Raw genomic sequence first — 27,053 nt, 5'->3', positions numbered from 1 at the left:
GCCACCCCCCTCTTCACGATGTACATTGATTACGTCTACTGTTCTTATGAATTACTCTATCGCTGTTGCCCATGTGAAAAATGACTTCATCAACACTATAGAACAATAAAATATTTGATATATATTTCACCTTACGTCTACATGTTACCTTAAAAAAAAAAAAATAAGAGACTGCGCCATATCAATGGAGCCAAGCCAATTATTTCTTCAAAATAAGCAGCTGCATACGAATCAATCGGTATTCGTATGATACGATTTGACCTCATCAGACTCATTTGAGATTCCCCTACTCTTGTGAGTTCTGATCTTGCAAGAAGTGGATATGCCATTTGAGTATTTTTGACCACTTAATACAAATCTATAATTTCCATTACTCAGTTATTCTAACCATAAATGTCACCAAAAAAACAAACCAAAAAAAATACAGCTGGCAAAATACTCTAAAGCATATATATATATAACAGCTTCTAAAAATGTTGCACTATACTTTCTCCAAATCCATCCGTTAATTAATATCTTCACGGAGGAGAAGAAAAAACAAAAAAAATGGCGACAGAATCATCACAACCAAACCAGAAACTAACGATTCCGTTAAAAACAAGAATCGCTCTCACCGTCATCTCAACCTTCACCGATAACGCTCAACGTCCCGACGGAACTATCAACCGCCGTTTCCTCCGCCTCTTCGATTTCCGTGCTCCTCCCAATCCTAAACCCATCAACTCCGTCTCCACCTCCGATTTCGTCGTTGATCCCTCCCGCGACCTCTGGTTCCGGTTATTCACACCGCACGTCTCCGGCGACAAAATCCCCGTCGTTGTCTTCTTCCACGGCGGCGGTTTCGCTTTCCTCAGCCCTAACGCTTACCCTTACGATAATGTATGCCGGCGATTCGCTAGAAAACTGCCGGTTTACGTCGTCTCCGTCAATTACCGTCTCGCTCCGGAGCATCGTTATCCAGCTCAGTACGACGACGGCTTCGACGTTCTCAAGTACCTCGATGAGAATCGCGGCAACATCCTCCCGGCGAACGCTGATCTGTCTAGATGCTTCTTCGCCGGAGACAGCGCCGGCGGAAACATCGCGCACAACGTCGCCGTCCGAGTTTGCAGGGGGAATTTCACCGCCGTGAAACTGATCGGACTGATCTAGATCCAACCGTTCTTCGGCGGAGAAAAGAGGACTGAAGCGGAGAAACAACTCGTCGACGCTCCTTTGGTATCGTCAAATCGAGCAGATTGGTGCTGGAAAGCGATGTTACCGGAAGGAGTAAACCGGGATCACGAAGCGGTTAACGTAGGAGGACCAAACGCAGTGGATATATCGGATCTGGAGTACCCGGAGACGATGGTGGTTGTGGCTGGGTTTGATCCGTTAAAGGATTGGCAGAGAAGCTACTACGAGTGGTTAAAGTTATCCGGGAAACGAGCAACGTTAATCGAGTATCCAAACATGTTCCACGCGTTTTATATCTTTCCTGAGTTACCGGAGTCGGGCCAGTTAATTATGCGGATTAAGGATTTTGTTGCTGAGCGCGTCGCTTCACTCTAAAGCTGCTTAATTAATCACCCTATTAGCTCAATTAATTAAATAAAATAAATGTATTAAGCTATGCTTATGCTTTATATTCTATTTAGTGTTTGGCCTATGTATGATTTATCTGTGTTTACATCATGTTATTGTGTTGTTCTGTGAACTTGTTCTACGTGCGGGTTTTGTACTTGTAGTTGTAGTACACAACGTTTCAAGGAAAAGAAAAATCATTATGAGACAATATATCTTTTAAATTGTAAACTTAATGAACGACACAAAGGCTTCTATCGTTCTTGTCACGGTTGTTACTTAATACTATATATGGCCATATGGGTAGAACAGTAGAATAGAAATTAGAAACAATGGAATTGATTGTTTTGTACGGTGATGAGATTCGAGAACACCGGTAGGTGAGTCCATGCCCTCACTTAAAGAAAAGATAAGTTGTTGAGGTTAGTTTGGTGAAGAGTGCCACAATTTAATGCATTTTTCTAGCAGAGAAGTTAACTCCCAGTACGGCTCTTCGTTAATGTCGATGCTAAGTGTATTGTAAAAGACTCTTGTTGAGTTTTGTAATCAAAGTAGTAAATTGTTTCGATCCGTTGAACTATTTAGGGTGTTGAGTCACTACAAAAAAAAGGTTGTATTACATCAGTTATTTTATATATTTGCATCATGTATAATTGATGCAAATAAGTTTTACATCATTTATAAAAGTGATTTATGATTTGATGATGCAAATATTTTGTGTCAAGTTTTACAATATTCAAGAGATATATTCCTTTTTTTGTTTTAAACTGCATCAATTTAAATTACAAGTTTTATTTGTTAATTATTATGCATGTTGGTTTTATTAGCGTCAAATTTCTTAACTGATACAAATCTAGAGTAAATAACATCAGTTCGTTTAATCGATATAAACAAGTAAATAGCTATATCAGTTTTTATAATTGATGTGAATTCATATAATTAACATCACTTTTTATTGATGTAAATTTGTATCAATTATTTTAAGTAATGTTAGTATAATTTATAAATTATATCAATTGTTTAAGTGATGTAAAATTATATTTTGTATCAATATTTTAAAGTGATGCAAATTAATATAAATTTATATCAATTATTCTGAATTGATGTAAATCAGATTACTGATGGCATCAGTTATTTGTATTGATGTTAAATTTTATTTTTTTGTATCATTCATAAAAAAATAATTCAAATTTAAATCATTTATTTATTTGACACAAATTAAATGATGCAACTTGCTCTTTTTTATATACTAGTATATAACATTTACATCGAGACATATTTCCATTTTGTAAAATGTATATATATTCATCACCGTTCTCATTTCTTGATTGTTTGCTTGAGTTTGTGTATTTTCCGTTTATATTTATTGTGTGCTTAGCTTGTTAAAAATAGTAACTTACAAATTTAAACATTTTAAAACAAGATTTCTTTTGTAAATGGTTAATGTAAACAACACTAAACCCAAACGGAAGGAAACCCTTTTTTTTCTTTGCGCTTGACGTGTACGTTTCCTACATAATTCATGTTTGAAATGAAAACTTTTAGTATTACATCAATGATCAAACATTACATTTTTCAACCAATTTAAACAATTAGGTTTGAAATCGATATTATTGAAAGTTGAAAACGTAGCTCGTGTCTTTTCACACCTTCTTTTCACACCTTATTGAAAGTTGAAACCTTCGTTGAAGTGCGTTATGCGAGGACATTAAATGATTTGTTTAAGTGAAAATGTAATTCTTTGTTTAAGTACTCATTGGACCGTCCGTCTCTTGTCGACAAGATGATATTTATCCGTGTGTGTTTTAGTAGTGGTGTGAGAGCAGACTTATTAGGTGCACTGTTCCTTTCTTGGAGATACTGACAATTACTTTCTAAATTTAAAAGTCGGCCTGACTGAATACGGATAAAAATGCTATAGCCACGTACGTGTCCAATATGACAAAAATATTATGGTTACATTCTCTAATATCATTATTATAATTCCACGTTTGTGAGTTAATCAATTGTTTTTGTTTGTTCATGATTCTATTTTCAGTTTTTTTTTTTCTTTTATTCACTTAACTTTGTTTTTCCCTTCTTTTTTTTTTTTTTTAATATAAACAGATTTTGTATTAATATTCTCGTTTGATATAATTTTACATATGTGTTGGAGTCAGAAACAACAATTGAGAAAGAGAAATTAAGAAACAGGATCTGGACAGACTTTCGGTGCAAATCGACAAGAACAATGAAGAACTGCGAATTGGACCTTTTGTATTGATTTCGTGTATTGAGTTGCTAGAAAAATTACATGCCCCCGAATCCTTTACATTAATCCGATATTTAAACTTCATTCTCCGCCAGATTTCTCCTAAACGTCCTCCTGTAATCTTGCCCTCGATCTCGACTCGTCAATCCCAACTTTTCCTCCAGGTTGACTCCGTCCTTTGGCTCGGGTTCCTCTTCATGGGCCTTTGTCAGGCCCATTTGTCCTGTTCGTGCTTGCGTCTTAGTGGACCTATCGGGTGGGCTTCTGATCGACGAAACCCAACACCAACAATATGTAATGTAACTATTCTTGTTGAATGGTAAAAATAATTTGTATACAAATACAAGAACGTTTGTAAGAACGTGGAAGGACAATTTTACAGTGCACTGATTTTTTAGGTCGGGTTTGTAATTATCGTGGCTTATGTAACGCTAGTATAAAATAAAAGACTTCGTTCTGATTTAAGTTCGGACTAATATGGGCCGTAAAGGCCCACTAGGGCTAAGTTTAAATGTCAACAATGTTGACGACAAGGAAAAAGAGGTCAAAATTTCAAAAAAAAACTCGAGAAAGGTCAAATTTCGCAATTAAATGCAAATCTGCAGCGTCGTCTCTCTCTCTCCTCCATCCGCCGGCAAAATTTATCGCTTCCCTTCTCCGTCAATCTTTATCACCGGCTCGTCTAATACCCTCCGACCATATTCAAACCTCAACTGCTCCAATCATTGGCCTTAGGTTAGTCGGTTAGTCCACCCTCTTCGGCCGCTTTAGCTTCTAAAAAGTCATGTCCTTTTCCAAATTTTGGGGGATTTTGATTTTTTTCTTTCCCGGACCAGTGCTTTTGTCTTCTGTTGAATTACAGAACTGTGTAGGGTTTGTCTTGTCTAGGTTTAATTTAAATGTAGACTAGTTGTATTGTTCATTGAGAAATTGTTTTGCGTTTTGGTTTGTTTCTGCAGTTCCTGAGTCACCCTTATGTACCTCAAAAGGCTGAAACTTTGAAGTATAATATTGTTACTGTGATGGGGAATGAGATATGATCAAACGCTGAGAGCTAGTTTGATACAAAGATGTCATGGATGAAAGGTAAATCATCTGGTTGGACTGCGTTGGATCTCAAGCAGAGACAGAAGCAAGGTCTAGAAATCGAAGTCGAGGATGATCCATTCCCGCCTGTTTCGACTAGTGTTAATACATCTCTTCTAGATGTTAGAGGAAAGTACAGAAGAAATCATGAACCTTCTGAAAAGTCTTTTTCCTCTGTGCTCTTACCTTCTTCGAGATTTCCGGCATTGACAGAGAATAAGGATTGCGGAAACCAAGAAAGCGTTGGAGGAGTTAGAAGCAAACCTGGCAGTTTGATTCTGCCGGTAAACAGTCATGATTCAGCCTTGATGAAGTTAAAGGAAATGAACAGCTGGGCAGATGAGAGCTTGATAAGGGATGTATTGTTATCCACTGAAGATAATTTTGACATGGCTTTAGAATTTTTGGAAGGGATGGTTCCTGCTGGTAACAATAAGGAAGCTGAGGTGCCAGCTTCAATCAATAACAAAAGTTCTGGATGTAGAACACTTGGAATAAGTGTTACAGGTTCGGTGAAGATGACTGTTAGGTCCACTTTTGAAGATGCTGGCAAGTATGATCTGCAAGAGAGTGATGGAAGGTCGTTATCGGTGAATGCATCTGACAGTCAACAGTTTTCTGAAGATATTTCTGAACTAGATAGTATCATTCAGCGGCTTCAGTTCCTTCCTATAGAGCCTGAATGGGAAGAAGATGATCTCTACTTGAATCATCGAAAGGATGCACTCAAAATGATGAGGTACACAAAGGCGTGTATCCTTTTTATATTGAGTTGTTTATTGTGTCCATACTCCATAGTCTGTTTATATTAATTGTGTCGACCGAATCCAGAGTTCATATTTTGAGCTTAAATTCCAAACTATATGCATAAATTTCAAGCGACAACTAGTCGGTTTCTCATATCAACCCTGTCTTATTTTCAGAGCTGAATATGTAATTATCATCAGCTATTGAGAAATTTCCCCTTCTTTTCTTTTAAACAGATCAGCCTCAAACCATTCAAGAGCTGCCCAAAATGCTTTTCAGAGGTATGATCATGCATCTGCCAAGCAGCACTCAGAAAAAGCAAGAGAGGATTGGTTAACAGCTGAGAGGCTAAATGCTGAGGCAGCCAAAAAAATAATAGGTACAACAAATAAGGACAACGACATATGGAAGTTGGACCTGCATGGACGCCACGCAACAGAAGCTGTTCGAGCGTTACAAGAACGTTTGCAAGAGATAGAAGGTCAATTCACAGTGAACCGTTCGGTATCACCAAATAGAGGTAGGCCAAAGAATGCAGTCCTGCGATCTGCATCACAAGAGCCTGTTGGTAGATTAAATGTGGAAGGCCGCGACAGTCAAAAAACTTCTTCTAGGCAACAAAGAAACTCATTGCAGGTTGTAACAGGTATGTCAAATTTTGTTTATGTAGCATCAAGTGAACTGATGTTTCCCTTGTTTAGATATAATAGAAGCTTCACACATAGATCTGTGATAGTAATGTTCTATGTCCTTTAATTAGGTATTGGTAAACACAGCCGGGGACATGCTTCCCTTCCTCAGGCTGTGAAGACATTCTTTGAAGATAACAGGTGAAACAAACTCTCTTTTTTATCTCTTCCAATTCGATATTTCTAACAACTGAAGAATGGAATGTTGCTTTACAGGTACAGGTTTGATGAGACAAGACCAGGAGTTATCACAGTGTGGCCTAAATTCCGACACAGATGAATGTATGATTGATTTCGGTTTTAGGAATATACTTGTGTTACTTCATTCTTGTTGTATCATATCTCCTAAGACTTATCATTCTTCTTTGTAACATAGTCCATGTGGCCAAGGGTTTAGTGTACTCGAACAGGTCACGAAAATAGAATGTAATGCATATTTGTAGTGAGATCAAATGTAAACTTAAGTGGGATTATCATTTTATATAAACAAAGATTGACTATTATTCATATGAACGAATTGTTTCACAAGTCCTTATCTCTTAACTGTTTTGCAGCTGAAAAAAGCCAGAGCCTGCACCAAATCAGTCACTGTCTCTCTGATTTTTGTTTTGTAGAGATTGTAACGAAAGTGATAAAATAGATCATTCACAGAAACAAGGTTCAATTTACTCAATTTAGTTTACTTGTCTGCATCAGTTATAGACGTTTAACATTCAATGTGATCTATTGCATAAAAACCCTTAATATAGTAATTTGATCAAACTCAAATTTAAGACTCAGACTCAGAAAAAAAAAAGAGTAGAAGACTATGTTAGAAACTTGAGAGAAAAATAGTACATTCATACTTGGCAAAACATACAATTCAAAGGATGATAACAAACAAAAATTGTCGACTTCTAACAAAACCCTAAATATAACTAAATCGAGACTTTTTGCTAAAAGAGTTAAAACTCATAATGTAACTTCGTCGATGGGTCAAAGGTAGAAACAGAGGAGTCAGGGAGTTGACAGAAGCTACCATTGTCATGGTTATAGAGAAAGAATGAAACTTTTCTCTGATGTTGTTGAGTCGATGAAGGCGTCGATAGGTATTGCTCTGTTTTTGACGCACCACCGCTCATCAATGTTGTGAAGAAGCCAGCGGAAGACACCAGAGGGTTCTGATCGGGTTGTTCTGTCTGGTTCTGTAACACCCGAAGATGCTGATCTTGTAACACCCGTATATTACTCTCTAACGAAGCCTCCATCTCCAAAAGTTTCTCAGAGAATCTCTTGTCATTGATATCTAAAGATGTCTTCTTGTCTTTGAGGCCGGTCTTCTTATTCAGAAACTGAGAAAGGTTTGTGCTTTTCTTGCGTCTCTCGCTATCGTTGAGTTTGCTGTATCTCTCTGCCATGTCTCGAACCTTGGATTGATCTTCCGGCCATGTCCCGACGAGTTCTCCGTCACGGTTGTAGTATATAACACAGACATCGACATCACAAAGGATCGAAAGCTCGGATGCTTTCTTATACATGGTCTTTTCTCTCAAAGCAAAATTTGTTGTCTTAGGTTGTTTCTTGAAACTTTTTCGGTTTCTCACCGACAACAATGATCTCCTTGTTTTGTCCTTGGTCGACATTGCAGAAGAAGAAGCTTTGTTTACAGAGAGAAAAAAATAGAAAAGAAGAAGCTTTAGTTGCTTGGCAGAGAGAAAATAAAGAAGGACGATCTTTGAGAATTACTAGGGTAAAAGACAACACGGTTCTGGGTTATATTATATAGAATTTGAGAATTAGGGTAAACACACAACTTCAGAGGGTTATTTATTTATGTAGAAAATTCGATTTCCATATTTCTCTTCATTAAATGATATAATGATATACGCGTTTTGTTGTCACAATGCAATCTGGATTGGATTCGATTTCCATTATTCTAAAGTCAAACTAACCGTTGTAGTATTTATATATATCAGTAGTGTATCTATATAATCAATCTCACAATCACTAAGTACTTAGTATTAGATCCTAATTAACTTTTGTCAGGCTCATCAAACTCAAATCATTCTTACGGTCTTTGAAAGAAACTTAACTTCTACTTACCCGGTAATGCTAATCCTTCACATGCATGTAGAAATTTTCTTTAGAATAAACTTTAACTCTTTCAACATGCAAAGCTATCTATGAACTCTTTTATGTCAAAAAAAAAGGACAGAAGCATATAAGGCATAAGTCTTACTGTAGTAGAAGCTGAGAACTTTTCCGCAATTGTGAGACCATTACTACTACACTGGATGCTGTAACCTTCTCTCTCAATAGATAACGTAGCTGCTTACCATATATCCAGGTAACCATTCTGTTCAAAGCCACATGCATGTGAAGGATTAAAACCAGAGAATACTACATAGCCAAAAATATATTTGAGTTGAAATGGCAAATGTTACTTATACCGCAAGGGAAACATTGTATGAAGCATGACCAGTATAAAAGGTCTTCTCTATATTGCTCTGCATCACTGGATCTGTGTTTAGTTGAATCTGATTCTTAATTTCTTTAAGAGAACTTTCAATTAGTTTATCATTTAAAACAAAATTAAAATTTTTGTCCTTATATTTATTGAAACTGTGCATAATAAATTTCTTAAGCAGTTATTTTTATCATGTTTGTAATATTGAATAAAATATTGGTTTTCTTTTTGTCATTGACTTGCTTCATAATTTTAGTTGATTTAATTTTTTTTTCTTTTAGTTCAGCCTAACCTTTTTCTTAGTTCATCCTAATTTTTCTTTATATGATAAAATAGATCATCCACAAAAACAAGGTTCAATTTACTCAATTAGTTTACTTGTCTGCATCAATTATGGACATTTAACATTCAATGTCTATTGCATAAAAACCCTTAATATGCAGTTAGTTTGATCAAACTCAAATTTACGACTCAGAAAAGAAAAGAAAAAAAGTAGAATAAGCCAAAAACTATGTTAGCAACTTGAGAGAAAAAATACATTCTTACTTGGCAAATAAATCTAACAAACCCTAAATCTATCTAAATCGGCCACAAGAAGAGACTGCTAACAGAGTTAAACTCATAATCTAATATTCATAATCATATACATAATAGAAATTAATAAATTGTTGACCTAGTCAAAGACCTAATTCAGTTGTAAGAAGAGATCATCATTCGATCTGCAAAAGACGACAGAGTCTGATTCCACTCGGCAAACTGATCAAAGTGGACAAGTGGTGGGGTTTGTGTCTGCATCAGAGGAGGAAACACCATGGGAAGATCAAAGTTGTTAAAAGAACTTTCAATTAGCTATGTGTTTAGTAGAATCTGATTCTTAATTTCTTTAAAAGAACTTTCATTTAGTTTATCATTTTTAGAAGAAAAAAAATTAAATTTTTTGTCCTTATATTTATTGAAACTGTTAAATTTTCTCAATGCATAATAAATTTGTTAAGGGAAAAATGCCAAAAAAAACCCGAAGTTATTTTTATTTGGACGTTTAATACCCAATGGTTTTGGATTGGAATAAAAATACATCAAATAATAAAAACGTGTCATTTAAAATCCAAAATAATAATCATTGTTATTTTCATACCCACGATTTTTCAACAAAATCAAAATTCCTATTTTACCCCGGTTATCTAATTAATTATTATTTTTTAATATTAGTTTTTTTGGTTTTCTGTAAACCATATTAAACCGATAGTAAATCCCGGTTATCTATTTATTTTTGTCTTTCTTCCTCCTCTCTCTCAAAATTTTGATATCTAAGGAGAAAAAACAGAGATCTGCCTTTACACTAGTAATCATTTGAACCCAATATCTCAAGTTTCAATTTTAACAATAAGAGAAAATGCAAACAAAAATTAAGCTTTGTAATCTTCTTAGCAATGCGGTGGTTGTGCGGTGGTCGACGGATGTTTCGCTACCCAGCTTGAGATTCACGGCGCCGCTATTAATGACCCTTTATGGAGTGTTATTTCTCTCACCAAGAATCTGAACTCTATCAGAAACATTAGATTTGCATATGGGAATAGTTCTTCACGATTCATGATCACGCGCCGGTCGGTTACTAATGCAAATTTGTGCGTCGATCGCTCAATTCCTCGCATGGGTTTCATTACTTGTACTATTACCGACGGTGGGCTCTTCTTCTTCTTCAAAATCTCTCCTCAATTGTCAACCTTTATTAGGTCAACAGCTTGTAAACCCTAGTCGCCGCCACGTTGATCTCCTCAGAGCTATGTCTTCCGTCAATGATCTCATTTCCGACGACAAGCTTTGGGTCCTTTCTTCCTCCAAAGATGTATCTCCACCCATCTATGTCTTTCTACAGTGCCGCGAAGATCTTTCTGTTTCCCATTGTCGCCGTTGCTTCAACGAAAGCAGAGTGGAGCTCGAGAGAAAATGTTCCGGTTCGGCTGGTCGAGTCTACAGTGATGAATGCTTCTTACGGTTTGATGATCGAGATTTCTCTGAGGAATTATCCAAGAAAAGCTTAAATGATTACGCAGATCTCTGTTCTTTTTCCCCTTAGATATCGAAATTTTGAGAGAGGAGGAAGAAAGACAAAAATAAATAGATAACCGGGATTTACTACCGGTTTAATATGGTTTATAGAAAACCAAAAAAAATAATATTAAAAAATAATAATTAATTAGATAACCAGGGTAAAATGGGAATTTTGATTTTGTTGAAAAATCGTGGGTATGAAAATAACAACGATTATTATTTTGGATTTTAAATGACACGTTTTTATTATTTGGTGTATTTTTATTCCAATCCAAAACTATTGGGTATTAAACGTTCAAATAAAAATAACTTCGGGTTTTTTTTAGCATTTTTCCCAATTTGTTAAGCAGTTATTTTTATCATGTTGTAATATTGATATATTTTTTCAAATAAAATATTGGTTTTCTTTTTGTCATTGACTTGCTTCATAATTTTAGTTGATTTAATTTTATTTTTGTAGTTCAGCCTAACGATTTTTTTAGTTTATCCTAATTTTTCTTTATATGATTGAGTAAATATAATATATATGAAATGAGTTAAACATTTTCATTTGTGGTTGAATAAAAAGTAAAATGAAAAGTAACATCTATGAAGGTGGAAGAGTAGCCTAAACAACAACACATTATTAAAAAAAACACAATAATAATTTTAAAGTGGAAGAGTATGAAGCAATATATTGTTTCTATTAATAGCTTAAAAAAAATAACCATATTAAAAATGACATAAGCAATCGAGTTTGCTTGCAATCGAGTTTCCTTGTAACATACTCCATGTGGCCAATTGTTTAAAATGTAATGCGACTGCATAGCAGTGACATTTGTTGTGAGATCAAAATGTAACTTAAGTGGGATTATTTTATATAAACAAATATTCATTTTCCTCATGAATAAATTGTGTCACAAAGGCCTTATAACTAACTAATTGATTTGCAGCTAACAAAAGAGCCAGAGAGCCAAAAAAAATTGTTATATACAATCTCATCACTTGTTAAACAAAAATACTCTCTTTTTTCCCTTCTTCCTCAGCAGAGCCTGCAACGAATATAAGCAGACCCGAGTCAGCAATTGCTTCTCTATAAACGAAGCTTGAAGTCTTTGTATTATTGTATCTACATTTATTATCTCTGATTTTATGAAAGCTGCAATTTTTGTCTTCTAGAGATTGTAAAGAAAGTGATAAAATGAATACAATGCTTTTGAAAATACATTACCCTCTTGATTAATAATCTCAGGGTGAGTACTATTTCATCTCTTGAGCTGCCAAAAACATAACAGAAGATTAAAAGGTTATAGTGTAGTATTCAACATACATATAGCAAACAAGTGTGATATATATCACCTACTCTTTAAGTGTCTAATCCTACTGAGATACATAGATTTAGTAAAGGATCATAGGACCAAGCATATGCTGATTGATCCGGATCAAGTTTCTGACAAGCTCACTAACCAATTGACCAAGCTGAGATGCATATGCTGATTGATACAAATGGGCGTTTAAACACACTAAGTACTCATAACCTAATTAAATTTTGTCAGGCTCCTGAGGAGCCGCTCCTCAAACTCGAAGCATTCTTATGGTCTATGTCCATCTTTGAAAGAAAGCGAAATTTTACTTACCCGATAAGGTCTGTCGATCCATTATCTGTTCGTAAGGAATACTCACTACCATCAGAACCAATGATAACAAATTCTGCAGGTTGCCCGAACGGAATTGTTACCTAGAGAGGTATCACAAGAAGGATTCTAATATTAGTTCAAAGTTCGAAACCTTCCCCATTCATATTAAACCGCTCAAAAAGACAGGAGCAAATAAGGCATAAGTCTTACAGCAGTAGAAGCTGAGAACTTTTCTGCAACTATAAGATCGTTATTACACTTGATGCTGTAACCTTCTCTCTTGATAGATAACGTAGCTGCTTCCCGTATATCCAGGAAACCAGTCTGTTCAAAGCCATATGTAAATAATCCAAGAAAAGCCAGAGAATAATAGCCAAAATATGTGAGTTGAAAAGGCAAATGTTATACCGCAAGGAAAACATTGTATGAAGCATGGCCAGTATGAAGTGTCTTCTCTATATTGCTCTGCATCTCTGGAACTGTGAAAATGAAAAGAGGATTACTGTTACTAAATATTATTAAGTTCTCGAAGAATGCTTCAGATTTAAGCGAACCACTATATCTTACACAACCAACCAGAAACAGCTCAGCGAGCATAAAAGACTTAACATCTTAATATCAAGATGTAAACTGACAAGTAGCCTGCTTTTATAGGAACTCAAGCGGATAATTCTCAAAGTAAATGGATAAACTTACGGCAAGTGATCTTGCAATTATCATTGGCAAAAACCTTCACAAGCTCCCCCTGAAATCAGAAAGTAGCAAATGAATATTGCAAACCACATGAAAAAAACTTTTAAAAAAAAGTCAGCAGTAAACAACAGTGTAAGCACATCTAACTAACATAAGTCTTAAATCATATATTTACTTTCAGTCCAACGGAAAAATCTTTCCCCCAACAGTATTTTAGCATTAAATTCATCCCACAAAACAAAATACTGAGGAAACTAAAATCCAGATAAAGAAGATTCCAGTATACCACAATCCTAATCTTCGCTATCCACAGGAAAGAAACACTCATTCATTCAATCGTATTAACCTTTCGGTTCCTGTCATCCAAAGGCTGAACTTCAATAGCAAGATATAAATCAACATCATCGGCAGTAACAAGGTAATTTGGTTGCTTTGCTCCTGCATTAGAAATTCGTTAACGACTAAATTCTTATATCCATATGAGAAACAAAAGAGAACGAACAACTTCGAGGATAAAGATATGGTAAGCAGGAGGGGAATGTACCATCAATATAATTCACAGATCCATCTTCTAGATGACATACCCACTGCAAATTAAAGAAGAGAAGAAGATAGATTAGATGCAATTCAACATAAATAAGAAAGCGATTCTGTTTTCTGTCTAATACGCACCTCAAAATTACAACTTGTTGTTCCATTAATGGAGTAACCACAAGCTTGAAGCTCATGTCCAGGATAAGGTTCTCCTGAAATTTGGAGATCCTCTATAGCTGGTAGCGGGTCATCATCCCCAGCTGTCAACAGTGGTTCAAATATTGAGACAAGTGAAATAACATAATGAGAATAGTATTATTAATCATTACCCTCAGAAAAGGAGGAAGAAGGTTCTTCAAGAACGGGGGACAAAAGAGGAGAATTTGAGGAGCTTGGATCATCAAACGCAGACACATATGCTGAATTATGGGCATCGTCCACCACTGTCTTGCTGATAGGCTCACGAAATTGGACATGCTTAGGTGGAATTTCATCTGCTTGCTTCAGACCAGGAGATTCTTCCATACTCGTACCTGGTTGCACATGCATCTCAAATGCTGCCGACTGACTGGTACACATGAAGGGCCATCAAACTATGATCAACATTGCAGAAAATTATCCACCAATAACTAAAGTGCATAGAACCAGGAGAGCACGACCAAGTTGTAATTTAACAATACTTATAAAGGTAAAAACAGAAAATAAAAGGACCAAGTTAAATGATATGCCACCTTATGAGAGATCAATAAATAAGACACATAAAGAAGAACAGAACCTTATTAGGCCTATGACTAATCTGATACTTTTGAAAGCTGAAATCATCATATCGCCTAGAGCGAACACGAAGTTAGAAAATGTAAGCATAGGAAAAAGCCGATGAACACTCAAAGTGCAGAAGAGGGATACCAACTATAGGCTTAGAACTAGGAATTTTCTGAGTCAGCAGGAAAGACTCAAGCCTCAAGAGTCTATGCTAAATTAAATCATATAACTTGTCAGCATGTTGTACAAGTCAAGAACCAATAATCGTTGTCAAGAGTCATAGCCAACTAAATCAAATAACGTGTTAGCGTGTTTTACCAGTCAAGAGAAACCAGTCAGAGTCAAGAGTCACAGCCAAATTAAATTTAATAACATGTAAGAAAACTTTAAGAGTCAAGAGTCAATGATAAACAAAGAGGCAAGATGTCACAGACTTGTTCCTACCTAACGTGAAATGTGGTCACCTCGCGGTACCCAACCCTAAGAAAGAGAAAGACCAACCCTCAAAACGAGAAAGAAGCTAAATGTTTTGCTGATAACTCCTTGGGTGACTTTATATGTGAAAGATCCCCACTGCAATAGATGTATACAATGCTCTAGCAACTACATGTGTAGACTTCATAAAATATAGAGTGGGTGCACTTAGTTTGCATATAGTTTGGAATAGTAATCTTTGCAGGGATAAACTCACCTGTTAACAAGAGGTGAAAACGTACTAGACTCATCAAAGTGGTAATTCCTCACAGCTGAGCTACTTGGCTCATCTTGATGCTGGCGCTCCAAATTCCAGTCTACGGCTGTGTGATCATGGGAATACAAGGAATCCTTTGTCTGGTGGAAACACAAGAAGTAATTTAAGATTTAATTCACTCAAGCTTATGATATAACACTAAAGAATAAGAACGTACAGAGTGGGTTAACGCTACACCAGCTGAGCGTAGTGGAGCCAAAGGGGAATTATTTGAGTAGTTCACATCTGACTGCCAAGGTGCTAATTGATATTCTGACTCCTTCAACTTTCTCTAATACAAGAAAAGATCAGACACAAGCATCTATCGTAGGTCAGTAGGCAATACAGCGGATTCAATGCCAGGAATAAACTGCCGTCAAAAATGAAGCAGACACTGACATTTAACACCAGATAAGCCCATACCCGGATAACATACCTCAGTAAGAAGAAGCTTTTCTTGTAGATGCTTAAACAGAACCTGAATAAAAAAGACAATAGCTATAAAACGAAGCAGGGTATAATATATAATCAGTCAATTAACTTCCTATCCAAGTTCTATGATTTATGGTTTCCATGAATCCACATAAATTCTAGGTTTCACAGACAAGATAACAAGTGCTTGTGCTTCCTTATCCATGAAGCTCAAAGTTATGTCAATCGAGCTCCGTTAATCATCGATATAGGATACTCCATAAATTAACTGAAAGAGACTTTAAGTCATGGTCACTTGCATAGGAAACTAAAAACGATGCACAGTTTTAAAATATGCCGCTGAGAGGCAATATTCTTTACATTATATTGTAGTTCCTGAATTTCAAGGGATGTGAATTTGAAACATTTCCAGGGAAGATGATGTACCCCACTATTGAAGTCAAGTCTAATACAATGCAACAAAATCTCTCAAACTAGTAGGCTACCGTATGCAAGTAAAAAATTACAACTGAATGACAAAGCAAGAAAGGTAAGATTCCAACACAAGTTATAACAAAGGATAAAAGATAGCAAGAGACAGCACTTTAGATTTCGGATCTGACCTTCACATTGCTAACAATAGCCTGAGCATCAGAAACCTGTGGTTGCAGAGAATACTCCGATAAAAGAGGTAACAAGTATGATACAAATGCAGATCTCTCTTGCTGTGTAGCCTGGAAAGATTCGAAAAAGGCATATTGGCTTCGGTTGAAAATTAACCAGATTTTGCGTAGAAGTGTATACCAATTGCACTACGTTGTTATCAAAAATTATGATGAGAGTGAGGTGGGAGAGACAAATCCTAGTCTGAAAAACTGAACCATGAACATTTGGTAACAAGTTGATGGAAACTGAGGATAACTTATGGTTACCAAAGAAAAAAGAAATGAGGAATTTAGGCGTATGCCAGAAGACAACTATTGCCGTAATTCCACATACACAAGACGATAGTACCTGTAAGGCATATGTTAGGCGTATATTTTCCTCAATTATCTCTTGTCTGTAAGAGAGAGCTTTTGATGAAGCATCAACAAGATCTTGTTGCTGTTGATCAAATGCCTGGTTACAGCAGCAAGAATCTTTAAGCTTCCAAACAATTAAATTAAATACAAGATGAAAACAGATAAGTAAATAAAAAAAGAAAAAGGAAAGGCCAACCAGACGCATGTAGGCAATTCGCTTTTCCAGAACATATTTTTCATTGCGAATTTGGGCTTCCTAAAAAATACATAAAATGTTTGTAAGCTGATTTAGCATAAAATTAACAAAGAATGCAAGGGATGAACCAACAGCAAGCATAAAAGGCTACAGGTTTTATTATGTCCTTTTACTCTTATGGTTGTCTGGGTTTTATTTGTGGTTGAGCTGATTGCTTAGGGTTTTGCTCTTCTTTTGTGCCCTTTCGAAGAGAACATAAAAATCACTTAAGAAATAATCTTTGGTTTGGATCAATATGAGTTTGCCGCTTCTCCTATGAAACGGAGTAGGATACTTGCAGGTCTCTCTAAGTAGCAGCAAATCTATCTTTTCCCATGAATATCCTACTTTGTTTATGACAAACTTTTATTGATCCAAACCACAGATGATTTTCATTTCTTGTTCTGTTCACTTATAAAGGGCAAAAAACTAGAGAAAGCCATAAGCAACAAATGAAACCTGACTCAATCACAAATAAATCCCAAGGAACCACAAAAGTAAGTAACATAAATTCCCAATAATGACTCGAAATCTCCCTTGTCGAACAGGACTCACCTTAACGGAACAGTCAGTAAGATATTTACTCAACTGCGAAATTTCTTGTTCCTGCTCCTGGACCTTGTGAATGAGGTCCTGAATAAGTACATAGTTAAGTTAAAACTTTTTTATTTACACCAAGGAAACCAAGACGTAGTTAGATTGATGGAGACCTGCTTCCATGCATTGCCTGAATTATTTACTCCATCACCTGGCACAGATCCATGAGCAGACGAGTTGATGTCTACTGTATGCTCTCCTTCTAACCGCATTCTAGCAGATATCAGATCTCGAGAATTATACACTTTTAGACAGTGGAAATTCGTCTATACCATAAGATTTACAAGTAAATTTAGCACCCGGCAGAGTGGTAGTTTTAGTTTCAGTACCTCATAGGAGATAATGAAGAATCAAGTTGAGAGGGACCAGCACCATTTATAGCTTCTCTGACAATGCCATTAACGAAATTTCCCTCAGAGAGCTTTTCAAAACGATTACTCAGATTAGCTTCTTCGCCATTACCATTCACATGTGGGTGAACAACCAGCATGCCTGATGAATCAGTATCCGAAGTCTTAATCACACTCTGCTTCCAGTCAACTGGTTGGTCAACTAGAGGGGACACAAGGGCAGTATTTGAGTGATCTCCAAGATTAGATGTTTGGGGAAAGGAATCATCTGATTTCTAGATGGAGAACAAAAAACAAGATTACTATGTAAATCACAAATTCACCAATGATTAAAAAGGTAAGCATTATTACAACTAAACAAGGATCCTCACTAATTGCGAAAATACAGATATCTGACTGCAAGTCATCACATAGACCGAAGAGATACTCTCTTTTCCATTTAACTAGATAAATTACTTACATATTTAGCCAGCTCCAGAGCACTTCTCTCAAGTTCAGCTTTTAAACGGCTATTCTCCTCCACCTGCTTAGAGTAGAAAAAAAAAACAAAAAAAAACACAATCTTAGATTGCCAAATTACTTCAATGACAAACAAAAACCATCGTCTTGCGGTGGCAAATGCTAAAGAGACCAAGAGACGACGAATCCTACACTCAAGATACTTATTTATCCCTTAGGCATTAGCCAGAATCCACAGCTATTTCTCTTTCCCAATACATAAGTTTCGAAATGGACGGATTTGAGCAAGTACATCCCCACAAATTGAAACAATATCAGAAAAAAAAGACACAAAAGAGAGAACCAGACCTGCTCCTTGATGGTGGTTTCTGCTGCTTCAACAGCTTTGATAACCTGAAACAAGTTGTCGTTCTTAAACTCATTCTCAAGCGAGCGAGAAGAATCATCTTCAAGTCCCAAACCAGAAAATTTCTCGGTCAATCTCTCCTCATGGCCATTCTCCATCATCAGCTGCTCACTCGGAAGCTGACTAAATCCCAATCGAATCCCAAAGAAGTCTAATTTCCGCTCTTTTGTTCTTTCTAATTCTCATGATCTCATCTGAGCGGCGTTTAAAGCAATCGAATCTCACGGATGAAACAGGAACTAACCCCAAAAAGGTAGGAAATTTCTGAGAATGAAATTGAAAAATTGAGCGTGTTGATTTTAGAAGAAATGATAATGATTGCGAGAGCAAATGATAAGGAACCAATTGCGCAATCACACGACAACACGAAAAGCCCAGTAAATAAAAATTGGTTTTTTTAATTGAAATGAGAAGAAAGTTTCCTCCTTTGTCTTCGTCGTCGTCTTCTTCAAGCAATCTCTCTCCCTTTTATTATCTCTCTCTCTCTATCAGTTTTTTAATTCTGGGACTGGTAAGTAAAGTGTTGTGCTGACCTCTGGGTTTTATATATATACATTGCACTATTTATTTATTTGTTACCTACTAAAACTAATACTATTTGCAACAAGCATTATGATTTTCAAATAATTTAAGGAATCTAACAATTTTAAGGGGAGACTAGTTTTTATAACAAAAGTCAGAATCTGTGCATCATGTACACGAAGTTCTGAAACAACTGTATTTAGATTAAATAAACAAGTTTTGTCAGTTAAGAAACTGCACACTTTCTAAACTGAGAGGATTCTGAGCTTTCACAAGTTCTTTAATTAGGTTTTGATGTACGGCAGGAGTTTGGTCAGTAACACTGCACTCTCTCCTTTCCTCCATTCTTTGAAATCTGGAACGTCAATAAAGTACTCTTCCTCGTTCCACCTTTTGAGTGCTGTGAGAGAAAATGGTCCATGTGTTTTTCCTTTGGGGAATTCATAGAACCACATCACCTTCTTTGGATCATAGTTCTGGTAAGCTCGACTGTCTTTGTCATCATCCTCATCATCATCATCGCTTAATTCGATAATCTCTATGGGGTTTGATTGAGCTTGAGGTTGGTTAGAGAGATCAATCACAGGAATACTTGACTGTTGATGAGTGACTTCAGTGATACAGTCCTTGTTCTGTGTGATGTCATATGCTGGGGGCTCGAATACATCTTCATGGAGATCTTTGTTACCTAGAATTCACACAAACAAAAATACAGATCCCTGTAACTCCTTGGATACCATCTAGTTAACTATTAAGAATAAACAAGTCGGGAGGAAATGGTTCAATCCAGCCAACAGAACAATACAAGAATAAAAACCAGATGATGTTCAATTAATCTAATTAGTGTAAAGACACATTCATCTTGTTAAGTAGTTCAATCTGAACACGTTTGGACAAAGGCAAGGACGAGCATGATCATTAATCCAGCCAATTTAAGTCTTCTCGATGAATTGAAGTTACAAAGGATGGACGCACCTGCAGAGGCAGTGCATGTTGGTTGGTCTTCTCCATTACCGAGCTTCGAACCTTCTAAAGTTTTCTGGATAGTAGAATCTGGTGAATCACTTAGTTGTTTTTCTTCGTCACTTTGATCAGCCTCAATGAAGGCATCAGGGTATGGTACGCTGAAGTCATTTTCTATCTTCTCATCATCAATTACATACTCAGGATCAAGTTCTTCGACAACAACTTCAGGAACTTCATGGAACAACCTCAACTGTTCTTCCGAATTCTTAAGAAGCTCCAAATTTTCTAGAGTTTTCTTGACACTAGAAGCTGGTGAATCACTCAGTTGTTGTTTTCCGTCACTTTGATGAACCTCGGGGGAAGCCTCAGGATTTGGTACAATGAGGTCATTTTCAATATTCCTATCATCATCTACTTTCTCAGGTTCAACTTCTTCTGCAACAACTTCAGGAACTTCACACAATAGCCTCGACTGTTCTTCCGGATTCTCAAGAAGCTCTCTTTTGTCCAGATACTGGGATAGTGTATAGCTAAGAAGTCAAGGAAAATATATAGAAAGAGTCTCGCTCTCACTTCCCCAATAGTAATTCTTCAATTATAAGTATATAAAAATGATTATGATTATGAAAAGGATATTCTCTTCGCCATCCCTTTTCATTAGCCTGATTAATAAGCCTTTGTAACAATACAAGCTCTCTTGCAAGCCACTAAAAGACACCCACCAAAAGTTGAGAGTTAGTTATGGAAATACAATTTGACATAACAACCGAGAATTGATTGATCATCTTCTGAGCTATCTTGATTGTCACTTTCAATTGTGAGATAAATAAGAGACGCGGTAATGAATGGGGAAAATATTTAATATCATGTCAAATAGAGAGTAAATTAGCAACATACATGTTTTGTCACATCTTCATGCAAACTTCGAGCCTTTTCTTCCACATCCGCCTGTCCATGGTTAAAGTGGATTTTGATTATAGAACTTAATATAAAACAGAAGCAATATAATAAACAAAATGAGGAGCAATGCAAGAGTTAAATGTCGACCAATACAAATATTTACTAGAGAGAGCTCTAAAGACAACAAGGCTGCAAAATAAGGTACCATTAGCTACTGAATAGAAAAAGAAACTTACAACTGTAAGTCTCTTAGCAAAGCCATTTTTTATTCTCTGATGAAGTTCTTCACATTCCTCCTGCAAAAGTTAAAGTAAAGCTATTATAAAATCATAAATAGGAAGCACTATCTGTCAAGTAAAATCTGACTAGCCATTATTTAAACAAGATAGATTGCATAAGATAGTACGTCTTCACATAACTACAAAATTAGATCAGTCCATATACAGCCACTAGTCAATACACAGGGCTACCTGAGGACTTATGGTCTGAAACACACAAACACTCACACTATTTCGACTAACTTTCTGCCTAACATTGTCAATGATAAGAAGGACAAAAGTAGAACAGGCATAGTTCTGAGAATTTACCTGAGAAAAATCATCATCTGATAGGGAAGAGACAAAAACATCTTCTAGATAATAGGAATAATTTGTAACCTGAAGAAGATTACCATCAATCGGATTTCCCTCCATCACACCTACTTAACAGGAAATCAAAAAACGAGAGAGAACTTAACCTCCTACAACAGACCAAATATATATGATGAACCTGACAATCTAAGAGATGAGATTAGTGATAAAAAAGTTAAAAGTAAGTCACAAATGAATAGGACTCAATCTCAGGCAAATCTAAGAAGTTACAGAACTTTTGAGTTGTTGGAGTGAAACTACAGTATGTTGATGTTTGACTTGTCCAACTAGGCTATGTACAGGTACCAGGGTTGAGATGAAAATTACCTGTCACGTAAACAAGCTGACAGGGTTTCTTGATCCTCACAAAAGTCCCCACAACTTTACTCTCAAAAGTTTCAGGAGTCTTTGCTAGTTCCTGAAGTAAACTCTTTCTCAAATACAAAAGCTTCACATTATCGCTCACTATTGCAGCAAAAGTGCCTTTAGGCTTTTGCACAACCTGCTTCGCCCGTTTAGCCACCTTATCTGATGGAGACAATCTCTGTTTTTCTTGTTTATCATCCTCTGGAGTGTATAGAAAATCAAAGAATGACTCGTCCTCCTGATTCTCTGCATAATGCTTCTCTACCAAATCAGGGACTTTGACTATATTGATCTTCGTAGTCCCAAAAAGCGAACGCAACTTGTCATCGCAAGCTACGGTCTTTCTCTTCTTCTTAGAAGGAGTTTCACGGTTTCTCTCCCGGATATAGCTCATCACAATCGTTGTAACTTCATTCTCAGGTATCTTGTTTGTGGTATCTCTACCAAGTGACTGAAGAAACTCAATGAGATTTTTCGAACCCCAACAATCAAATTCCAAACTTTTAGGTTTTCTAAACCTCTTTCTACTCGAACTTTTCACTTTTTCATTGGAGTCCTCCATTCTCTAAGCTATACCCTGTGATGTTTCAACCCAAAAAGAAAAAAAAGGTCAAAGCTTTTTCGATCAACATTCCATAGAAACATTAACCTAGAAGAAGCAAAGCATTACGACGAAACTTCCATTAAGCAAGATTATTAGTTTCGAAAATCGATTGAGAAGGAGAGAATACACTTTACAGAGAAGAAAATGCAAAACCTTGATGACGGGTATATGAAACGGCACAAATGAATAAAGACGGAAACTTTAGGATTGTAACTGTGAGAATCGTTGAATCGGTGACAACCCTCGAGAAGGAATTTGACGGGAAAGCTCAAAGCTCCGGTAGAATGTATGATCCGGAAGGAGTCGCAGCAGAGAGAATCACACACTCGAGAGCAACTCACCGCTAGAGACGAAGGAGACACTGTTTTATTATTCGACCCTCTTTTCTTTTTTCTTCTCTATGACTATAATCCGATTTTGTTGTGTGCATTCATTTTATTTTATTTTTTTGTCGGGTCACGCAGCCCTTACCCGATCCGAATCATCAGAACATTCTAGATAGCACTAGGATTTTAGAAACTTCACTATTTGCTGATGAAGTCATTTTATTTCAAGAGTACATTAGGTCTGGGCGTTAGGATTTTGGATCGGATTAGGTTCAAACGTTTTCGCATTTGGATGGTTCGGATAGAGAATTAGTTAGGCCACATTCTTAATATAGTATTAGATAAAATTAGGACTTTAGAAACTACACTAGTTTTGATCAAAAAAAAAAAAAAAAAAACTACACTAGTATTTGTTGATGAAATCAATTTATTTCATGAGTACATTTAGGTCTGGGAGTTCAAATTTTAGATCAGGTTCGGTTCAGATTTGTTCGAATTTGGATAATTCATATAGAGAATTAGTTGGATCACATTCTTAATATGGTATTAGAGGGAGAAGTTTTGTTACATCATTTATATATTACCTAAGAGTATATTCCATCAACAATATGAGATACTCTCCCTTTGTTTTGAGATTTTTGTTTCAGAATATATGATGTTTTCAAGTTTCTATTCAATTTTTAGATTAGTTTAGTATTTTATATTATGTAGTATTATTTTTGATTTGTTGAACTTGTTAAAACTAATATCTTCTTAATCTGCGGTGTTTTAGTTAAAACATCCTATATTTTAAAACGGAAGGAGTATTTAATAGTCTCTCTTGAGATAGGCGTGAAAAATGGTCTAACACGAAAACTGTCTAAACCTAATACCACAACAAAATATGCCATTTATATGGACTACATATGGGCTACATAGATAAAGAAAACAAATGTAAGAAATTGCTTATTGGGCTTAACTATAGAATCTGATACCATATTAAGAATGTATCATAATTATGGGCTGTGAAACCATATGAGAAAAAATGATTGCCATATATACTAATCAAGAATCTATTCCATCATTGATGTGGGATATTTAATAGATACTTTCAGATTCAGAAAGCATTGAAACTCTAATGGTGTAAACAAGCGTGTCGTCCAAGTCAAGTACTAAGTGAAGCTTCTTGTCTTCAAGCCAAGAGCATTGTGAGATGACCCGACTCACACTATCTGTATGAGTGTATCCCTTTGTCAATTTATCCTCTCTACTTATTACATCATGAAATGGGCCTTGAACCGGCCCATCATCACTAGTTGGAATCCGAGAAACTATGTCCATTTTTTTTTGGGAAAACGTCCTATTTCTCCCTCGGAACTATCATATCGTATTAGATCCACACCGAACTTTGACCTCGTTCTATAGCTCCTTCGAACTTAAGTCGTCCACCTATTTCTACCCGAATCCATAGTTCTATTGCTATTTTCTCTTCGGATTAAAACTTCTCATCTAATTCTCCATAAATTTGGTTTATACGGTTTATAATTGGTTTAATATTTGCTTAACTAACTAATAAATCCTATTAACCGGATTAAATCTTATTTCAACCCGATTTTAAAATTAAACCCATCAAACCGGATGAAGAAAGCTGAAAATTTAACCACAAAAAAATAAAGCTTAAAAACAATTGAGAAACCTTTGCATAAAACTCATTAATCTCTCGTCAGCCAAGGTAGACTAATCCTTTGGATTTTGAATTGAGGATTTCGATTATGTGGGTTATTAGATAGAAGAAGACTGGGGAAAAACTTTTGGGTCTTGTGGCAAATTGGCAATGATGTGATTTTAGCATAAAGTTTGCTGTTTTGAGAAGAAGATGGGATCTGGGCGGAGCAAATCATGTTGTGGCTCGTCTGTGGTGAGAGGAGATGATGATATCGATGTGGCTTAATCTCCTCTGTCGTCTTCTAGTGGTGGTGAAGCGGAGAAGATCAAAGAGTCTTTGTGTGGTCTTCACTCTTCTTGTCTTCACGACAATGACGATGATAATAATGATGACCAGGTCTGGGTTTTTTTTTAATGTAGTTTCGATTGTTTTATGGAATTAGGTCAAAATCATGAGTCTTGATTTCTTTAGGTGTGTAATGGATGGATAAGGAATGGTCATGGAAGTGATTCACGGCGTAGAATGGAATCAAGGAATCAAAGAGATGATTCAAATTGCTATGAAAATTGACCGATGAACAAAAATCTTAAAATTTGCCCAGAAAAAAAAAATCTGAAAACGAAAGACGTGGGTAACATCGACGACACTAGATTGGTTCATCCTTATCGACAGATTATCAAATCTCAATTGAAATGATTTTTGGTTAATTGCAATGATTTTCCAATGTACTTTTGTAATTTTGAAATCAAAATTCACAAAATAGTAATTTTTTTTTAGTTTCAAAAACCGGGTGAAGAAAAATATGTTAGACATATTGTTTACGGGTCGGGTCAAATTTTTAATGTTGTCTGGTTTGAAAAATTGGTTACATACCAGATTTGTGTCGGTTTGTTAGTAAACCGTTTAAACCAAAAAAATTGGAGAAATAGCAATAGAATTACGAATTCGGGTAGAAATAGGTGGACGACTTAAGCTCGAAGGAGCTATAGAACAAGGTCAAAGTTCGGTGTGGATTTAATACGATATGATAGTTCCGAGGGGGAAATAGGACGTTTTCCCTTTTTTTTTCTTTCTTTGTTAGGCAATTTTTAAAAAATTGCAATTTCAAGAACGTAGATAAAATTGTTACGTGCCAGAATATTTATGAAAATAATGATCAAAATCTTTTGTATTAAGCTTAAATTATTTGCGTTATACATCATTGTGCTTTTTCTCTTGAAGAGTATGAGATGTTGGAGTATGCGGATTAGCTTCTTCTAATTTCGTTTTAGTGGTAAACATATACAGAGGATTAGCTTAACTCATGTTTACTCAAAAGTAAGAAGAAGCTAATCCGCTTTATAACTTTTTCCAAAGATATCTGTCTGTTTTTTTTTAATTGTTGTCATACAGAAGAAGAAGAAGAAGACGTGTTACAACAATCCTACTATGAAAGTGCCATGAATATTCCACCCAGAGAATTAATTGCATCATTATCGTTATCATTCCATACTTTTAATTAAGTATTACAAATAATAATAATACTACTACTAATAAAGCAATAATGGCTTTAGATTATGATAAGAAGATGCCCTTTAACCAATTCTTCTTAACGAAGCATCACTTGTCTGTTGGTCGCCACACTCGAATTCTATATTTAATTGAATGAACCAAACCATATTATTATTATCATTTCAACTTTTCTATTTCCTTTTTTTTTTTTTTTTGTTAAAGAAAAGTATATACTATTTTGTTTAGCTTTCAACTTTAATATTTTCTATCCAATTTTTGTATTCCATGGTCGGGGCCATCTACCAACTTCTTCCACTAATCCTTCTCTCTAATCAGCCTTTTAAATTATAAGGTTGTATATTAGTACTAAGGTAAAAGCCTAAACCATCAACTAACATAGCATCATCGTTTTCTGAAAGCTAATTGTTTTATCAAGCTAGCTAGCTAGATATTTATGACAGCTACGCTACGCTAAACCATCTTAAGAATTCTTAAGTTGTTAATTAATATTGAGCATATTCATTCGGCATCTATAGACCTAGTAGTAGTGAGAAAACATGGTAAACTACAAAACGTAGTAGTTTGTCGTCACCAATCACTTATGAAATAGTATTAGTATATCATATCTAAATTTGGTATAACGGTGGTTGACTTTGTTTTCTATTTTTAAATTCTTTATTTGGGGAAAAAAATTAGTTGCTCTTTTTTTTTTGTAAAATAATAATGTGAAAGTCGGTGATTTTAGGTGTTGATTTTATTTTTCTTTATGTTAAATTATATGATTATATCATGGATTTATAAATTATGTTTATGTAATTTCTATAATATGTCACAAATCACTTCAGAGTTATGTTTATGTCACCAATCACTTAGAATCATATCATTTCAAAGATAAATGTTTATGTGTTTAAAATGTATAAATCCACATAATACTATATAGCACCAAAATACTTTT

General features: G+C 35.6%; 4 protein-coding genes and 1 pseudogene across 7 annotated transcripts; 2 read left to right on the top strand and 3 right to left on the bottom strand.

Annotated features, from left to right (window-relative positions):
* On the top strand, nucleotides 393-1,774 carry LOC104770713 (annotated as a pseudogene).
* Nucleotides 4,367-6,849, top strand: LOC104770712. 2 transcript variants are annotated; one of them, XM_010495170.2, is made up of 5 exons: nucleotides 4,367-4,549; nucleotides 4,774-5,639; nucleotides 5,884-6,293; nucleotides 6,408-6,477; nucleotides 6,553-6,849. In XM_010495170.2, exons 2-5 carry the CDS (start codon nucleotides 4,885-4,887, stop codon nucleotides 6,614-6,616), a joined length of 1,299 nt encoding a protein of 432 aa, XP_010493472.1. In that variant the 5' UTR covers nucleotides 4,367-4,549; nucleotides 4,774-4,884; the 3' UTR covers nucleotides 6,617-6,849. The 2 variants fall into 2 exon arrangements, with proteins under 2 accessions (XP_010493472.1, XP_010493473.1); XM_010495171.2 differs by having other exon boundaries at nucleotides 4,367-4,557.
* Nucleotides 7,233-8,075, bottom strand: LOC104772493 (agamous-like MADS-box protein AGL53). The gene has a single exon (XM_010497099.2). The coding sequence runs from the start codon at nucleotides 7,956-7,958 to the stop codon at nucleotides 7,281-7,283; it is 678 nt and encodes a 225-aa protein (XP_010495401.1). The 5' UTR covers nucleotides 7,959-8,075; the 3' UTR covers nucleotides 7,233-7,280.
* Nucleotides 11,665-19,169, bottom strand: LOC104770711. 3 transcript variants are annotated; one of them, XM_010495168.1, is made up of 22 exons: nucleotides 18,592-19,169; nucleotides 18,245-18,307; nucleotides 17,764-18,059; nucleotides 17,548-17,647; nucleotides 17,393-17,470; nucleotides 16,799-16,858; nucleotides 16,595-16,699; nucleotides 16,204-16,314; nucleotides 15,606-15,647; nucleotides 15,348-15,461; nucleotides 15,131-15,270; nucleotides 14,884-14,919; nucleotides 14,007-14,245; nucleotides 13,816-13,937; nucleotides 13,688-13,730; nucleotides 13,490-13,581; nucleotides 13,147-13,195; nucleotides 12,859-12,929; nucleotides 12,661-12,774; nucleotides 12,451-12,551; nucleotides 12,045-12,090; nucleotides 11,665-11,865 (listed from the first exon to the last, which is right to left on the bottom strand). In XM_010495168.1, the coding sequence occupies exons 1-22, from the start codon at nucleotides 18,748-18,750 to the stop codon at nucleotides 11,815-11,817; spliced, it is 2,232 nt and encodes a 743-aa protein (XP_010493470.1). In that variant the 5' UTR covers nucleotides 18,751-19,169; the 3' UTR covers nucleotides 11,665-11,814. The 3 variants fall into 3 exon arrangements, 2 of the variants coding, with proteins under 2 accessions (XP_010493470.1, XP_010493471.1); XM_010495169.1 differs by lacking the exon at nucleotides 14,884-14,919; XR_764614.1 differs by lacking the exons at nucleotides 11,665-11,865; nucleotides 12,045-12,090; nucleotides 12,451-12,551; nucleotides 12,661-12,774 and having other exon boundaries at nucleotides 12,886-12,929; nucleotides 13,430-13,581.
* Nucleotides 19,306-23,023, bottom strand: LOC104770710 (uncharacterized protein At5g08430-like). Its single transcript, XM_010495167.1, has 8 exons — nucleotides 22,790-23,023; nucleotides 21,994-22,609; nucleotides 21,625-21,734; nucleotides 21,274-21,333; nucleotides 21,035-21,085; nucleotides 20,774-20,844; nucleotides 20,147-20,661; nucleotides 19,306-19,859 (listed from the first exon to the last, which is right to left on the bottom strand). The coding sequence occupies exons 2-8, from the start codon at nucleotides 22,592-22,594 to the stop codon at nucleotides 19,456-19,458; spliced, it is 1,812 nt and encodes a 603-aa protein (XP_010493469.1). The 5' UTR covers nucleotides 22,595-22,609; nucleotides 22,790-23,023; the 3' UTR covers nucleotides 19,306-19,455.

The sequence above is a fragment of the Camelina sativa genome, chromosome 20 (assembly GCF_000633955.1).
Source record: "Camelina sativa cultivar DH55 chromosome 20, Cs, whole genome shotgun sequence".
NCBI classification, from domain to species: Eukaryota; Viridiplantae; Streptophyta; class Magnoliopsida; order Brassicales; family Brassicaceae; genus Camelina; species Camelina sativa.
This window is presented reverse-complemented; position numbering and strand designations above follow the sequence as displayed.

Excerpts from the sequence above, each read along its gene's own strand:
- LOC104770712 (XM_010495170.2), top strand. The coding sequence starts at position 4,885 with ATGTCATGGATGAAAGGTAAATCATCTGGTTGGACTGCGTTGGATCTC. Across the intron at positions 5,640-5,883 it reads GATGCACTCAAAATGATGAG|ATCAGCCTCAAACCATTCAA; the intron begins GTACACAAAGGC and ends TCTTTTAAACAG. Across the intron at positions 6,294-6,407 it reads CTCATTGCAGGTTGTAACAG|GTATTGGTAAACACAGCCGG; the intron begins GTATGTCAAATT and ends TCCTTTAATTAG.
- LOC104772493 (XM_010497099.2), bottom strand. The coding sequence starts at position 7,958 with ATGTCGACCAAGGACAAAACAAGGAGATCATTGTTGTCGGTGAGAAAC.
- LOC104770711 (XM_010495168.1), bottom strand. The coding sequence starts at position 18,750 with ATGATGGAGAATGGCCATGAGGAGAGATTGACCGAGAAATTTTCTGGT. Across the intron at positions 17,648-17,763 it reads TCTTCATTATCTCCTATGAG|AATGCGGTTAGAAGGAGAGC; the intron begins GTACTGAAACTA and ends GATATCTGCTAG. Across the intron at positions 12,552-12,660 it reads AGTTCTCAGCTTCTACTGCT|GTAACAATTCCGTTCGGGCA; the intron begins GTAAGACTTATG and ends ATACCTCTCTAG.
- LOC104770710 (XM_010495167.1), bottom strand. The coding sequence starts at position 22,594 with ATGGAGGACTCCAATGAAAAAGTGAAAAGTTCGAGTAGAAAGAGGTTT. Across the intron at positions 21,735-21,993 it reads TCAGCTTGTTTACGTGACAG|GTGTGATGGAGGGAAATCCG; the intron begins GTAATTTTCATC and ends CCTGTTAAGTAG. Across the intron at positions 19,860-20,146 it reads AACATGCACTGCCTCTGCAG|GTAACAAAGATCTCCATGAA; the intron begins GTGCGTCCATCC and ends TGTGAATTCTAG.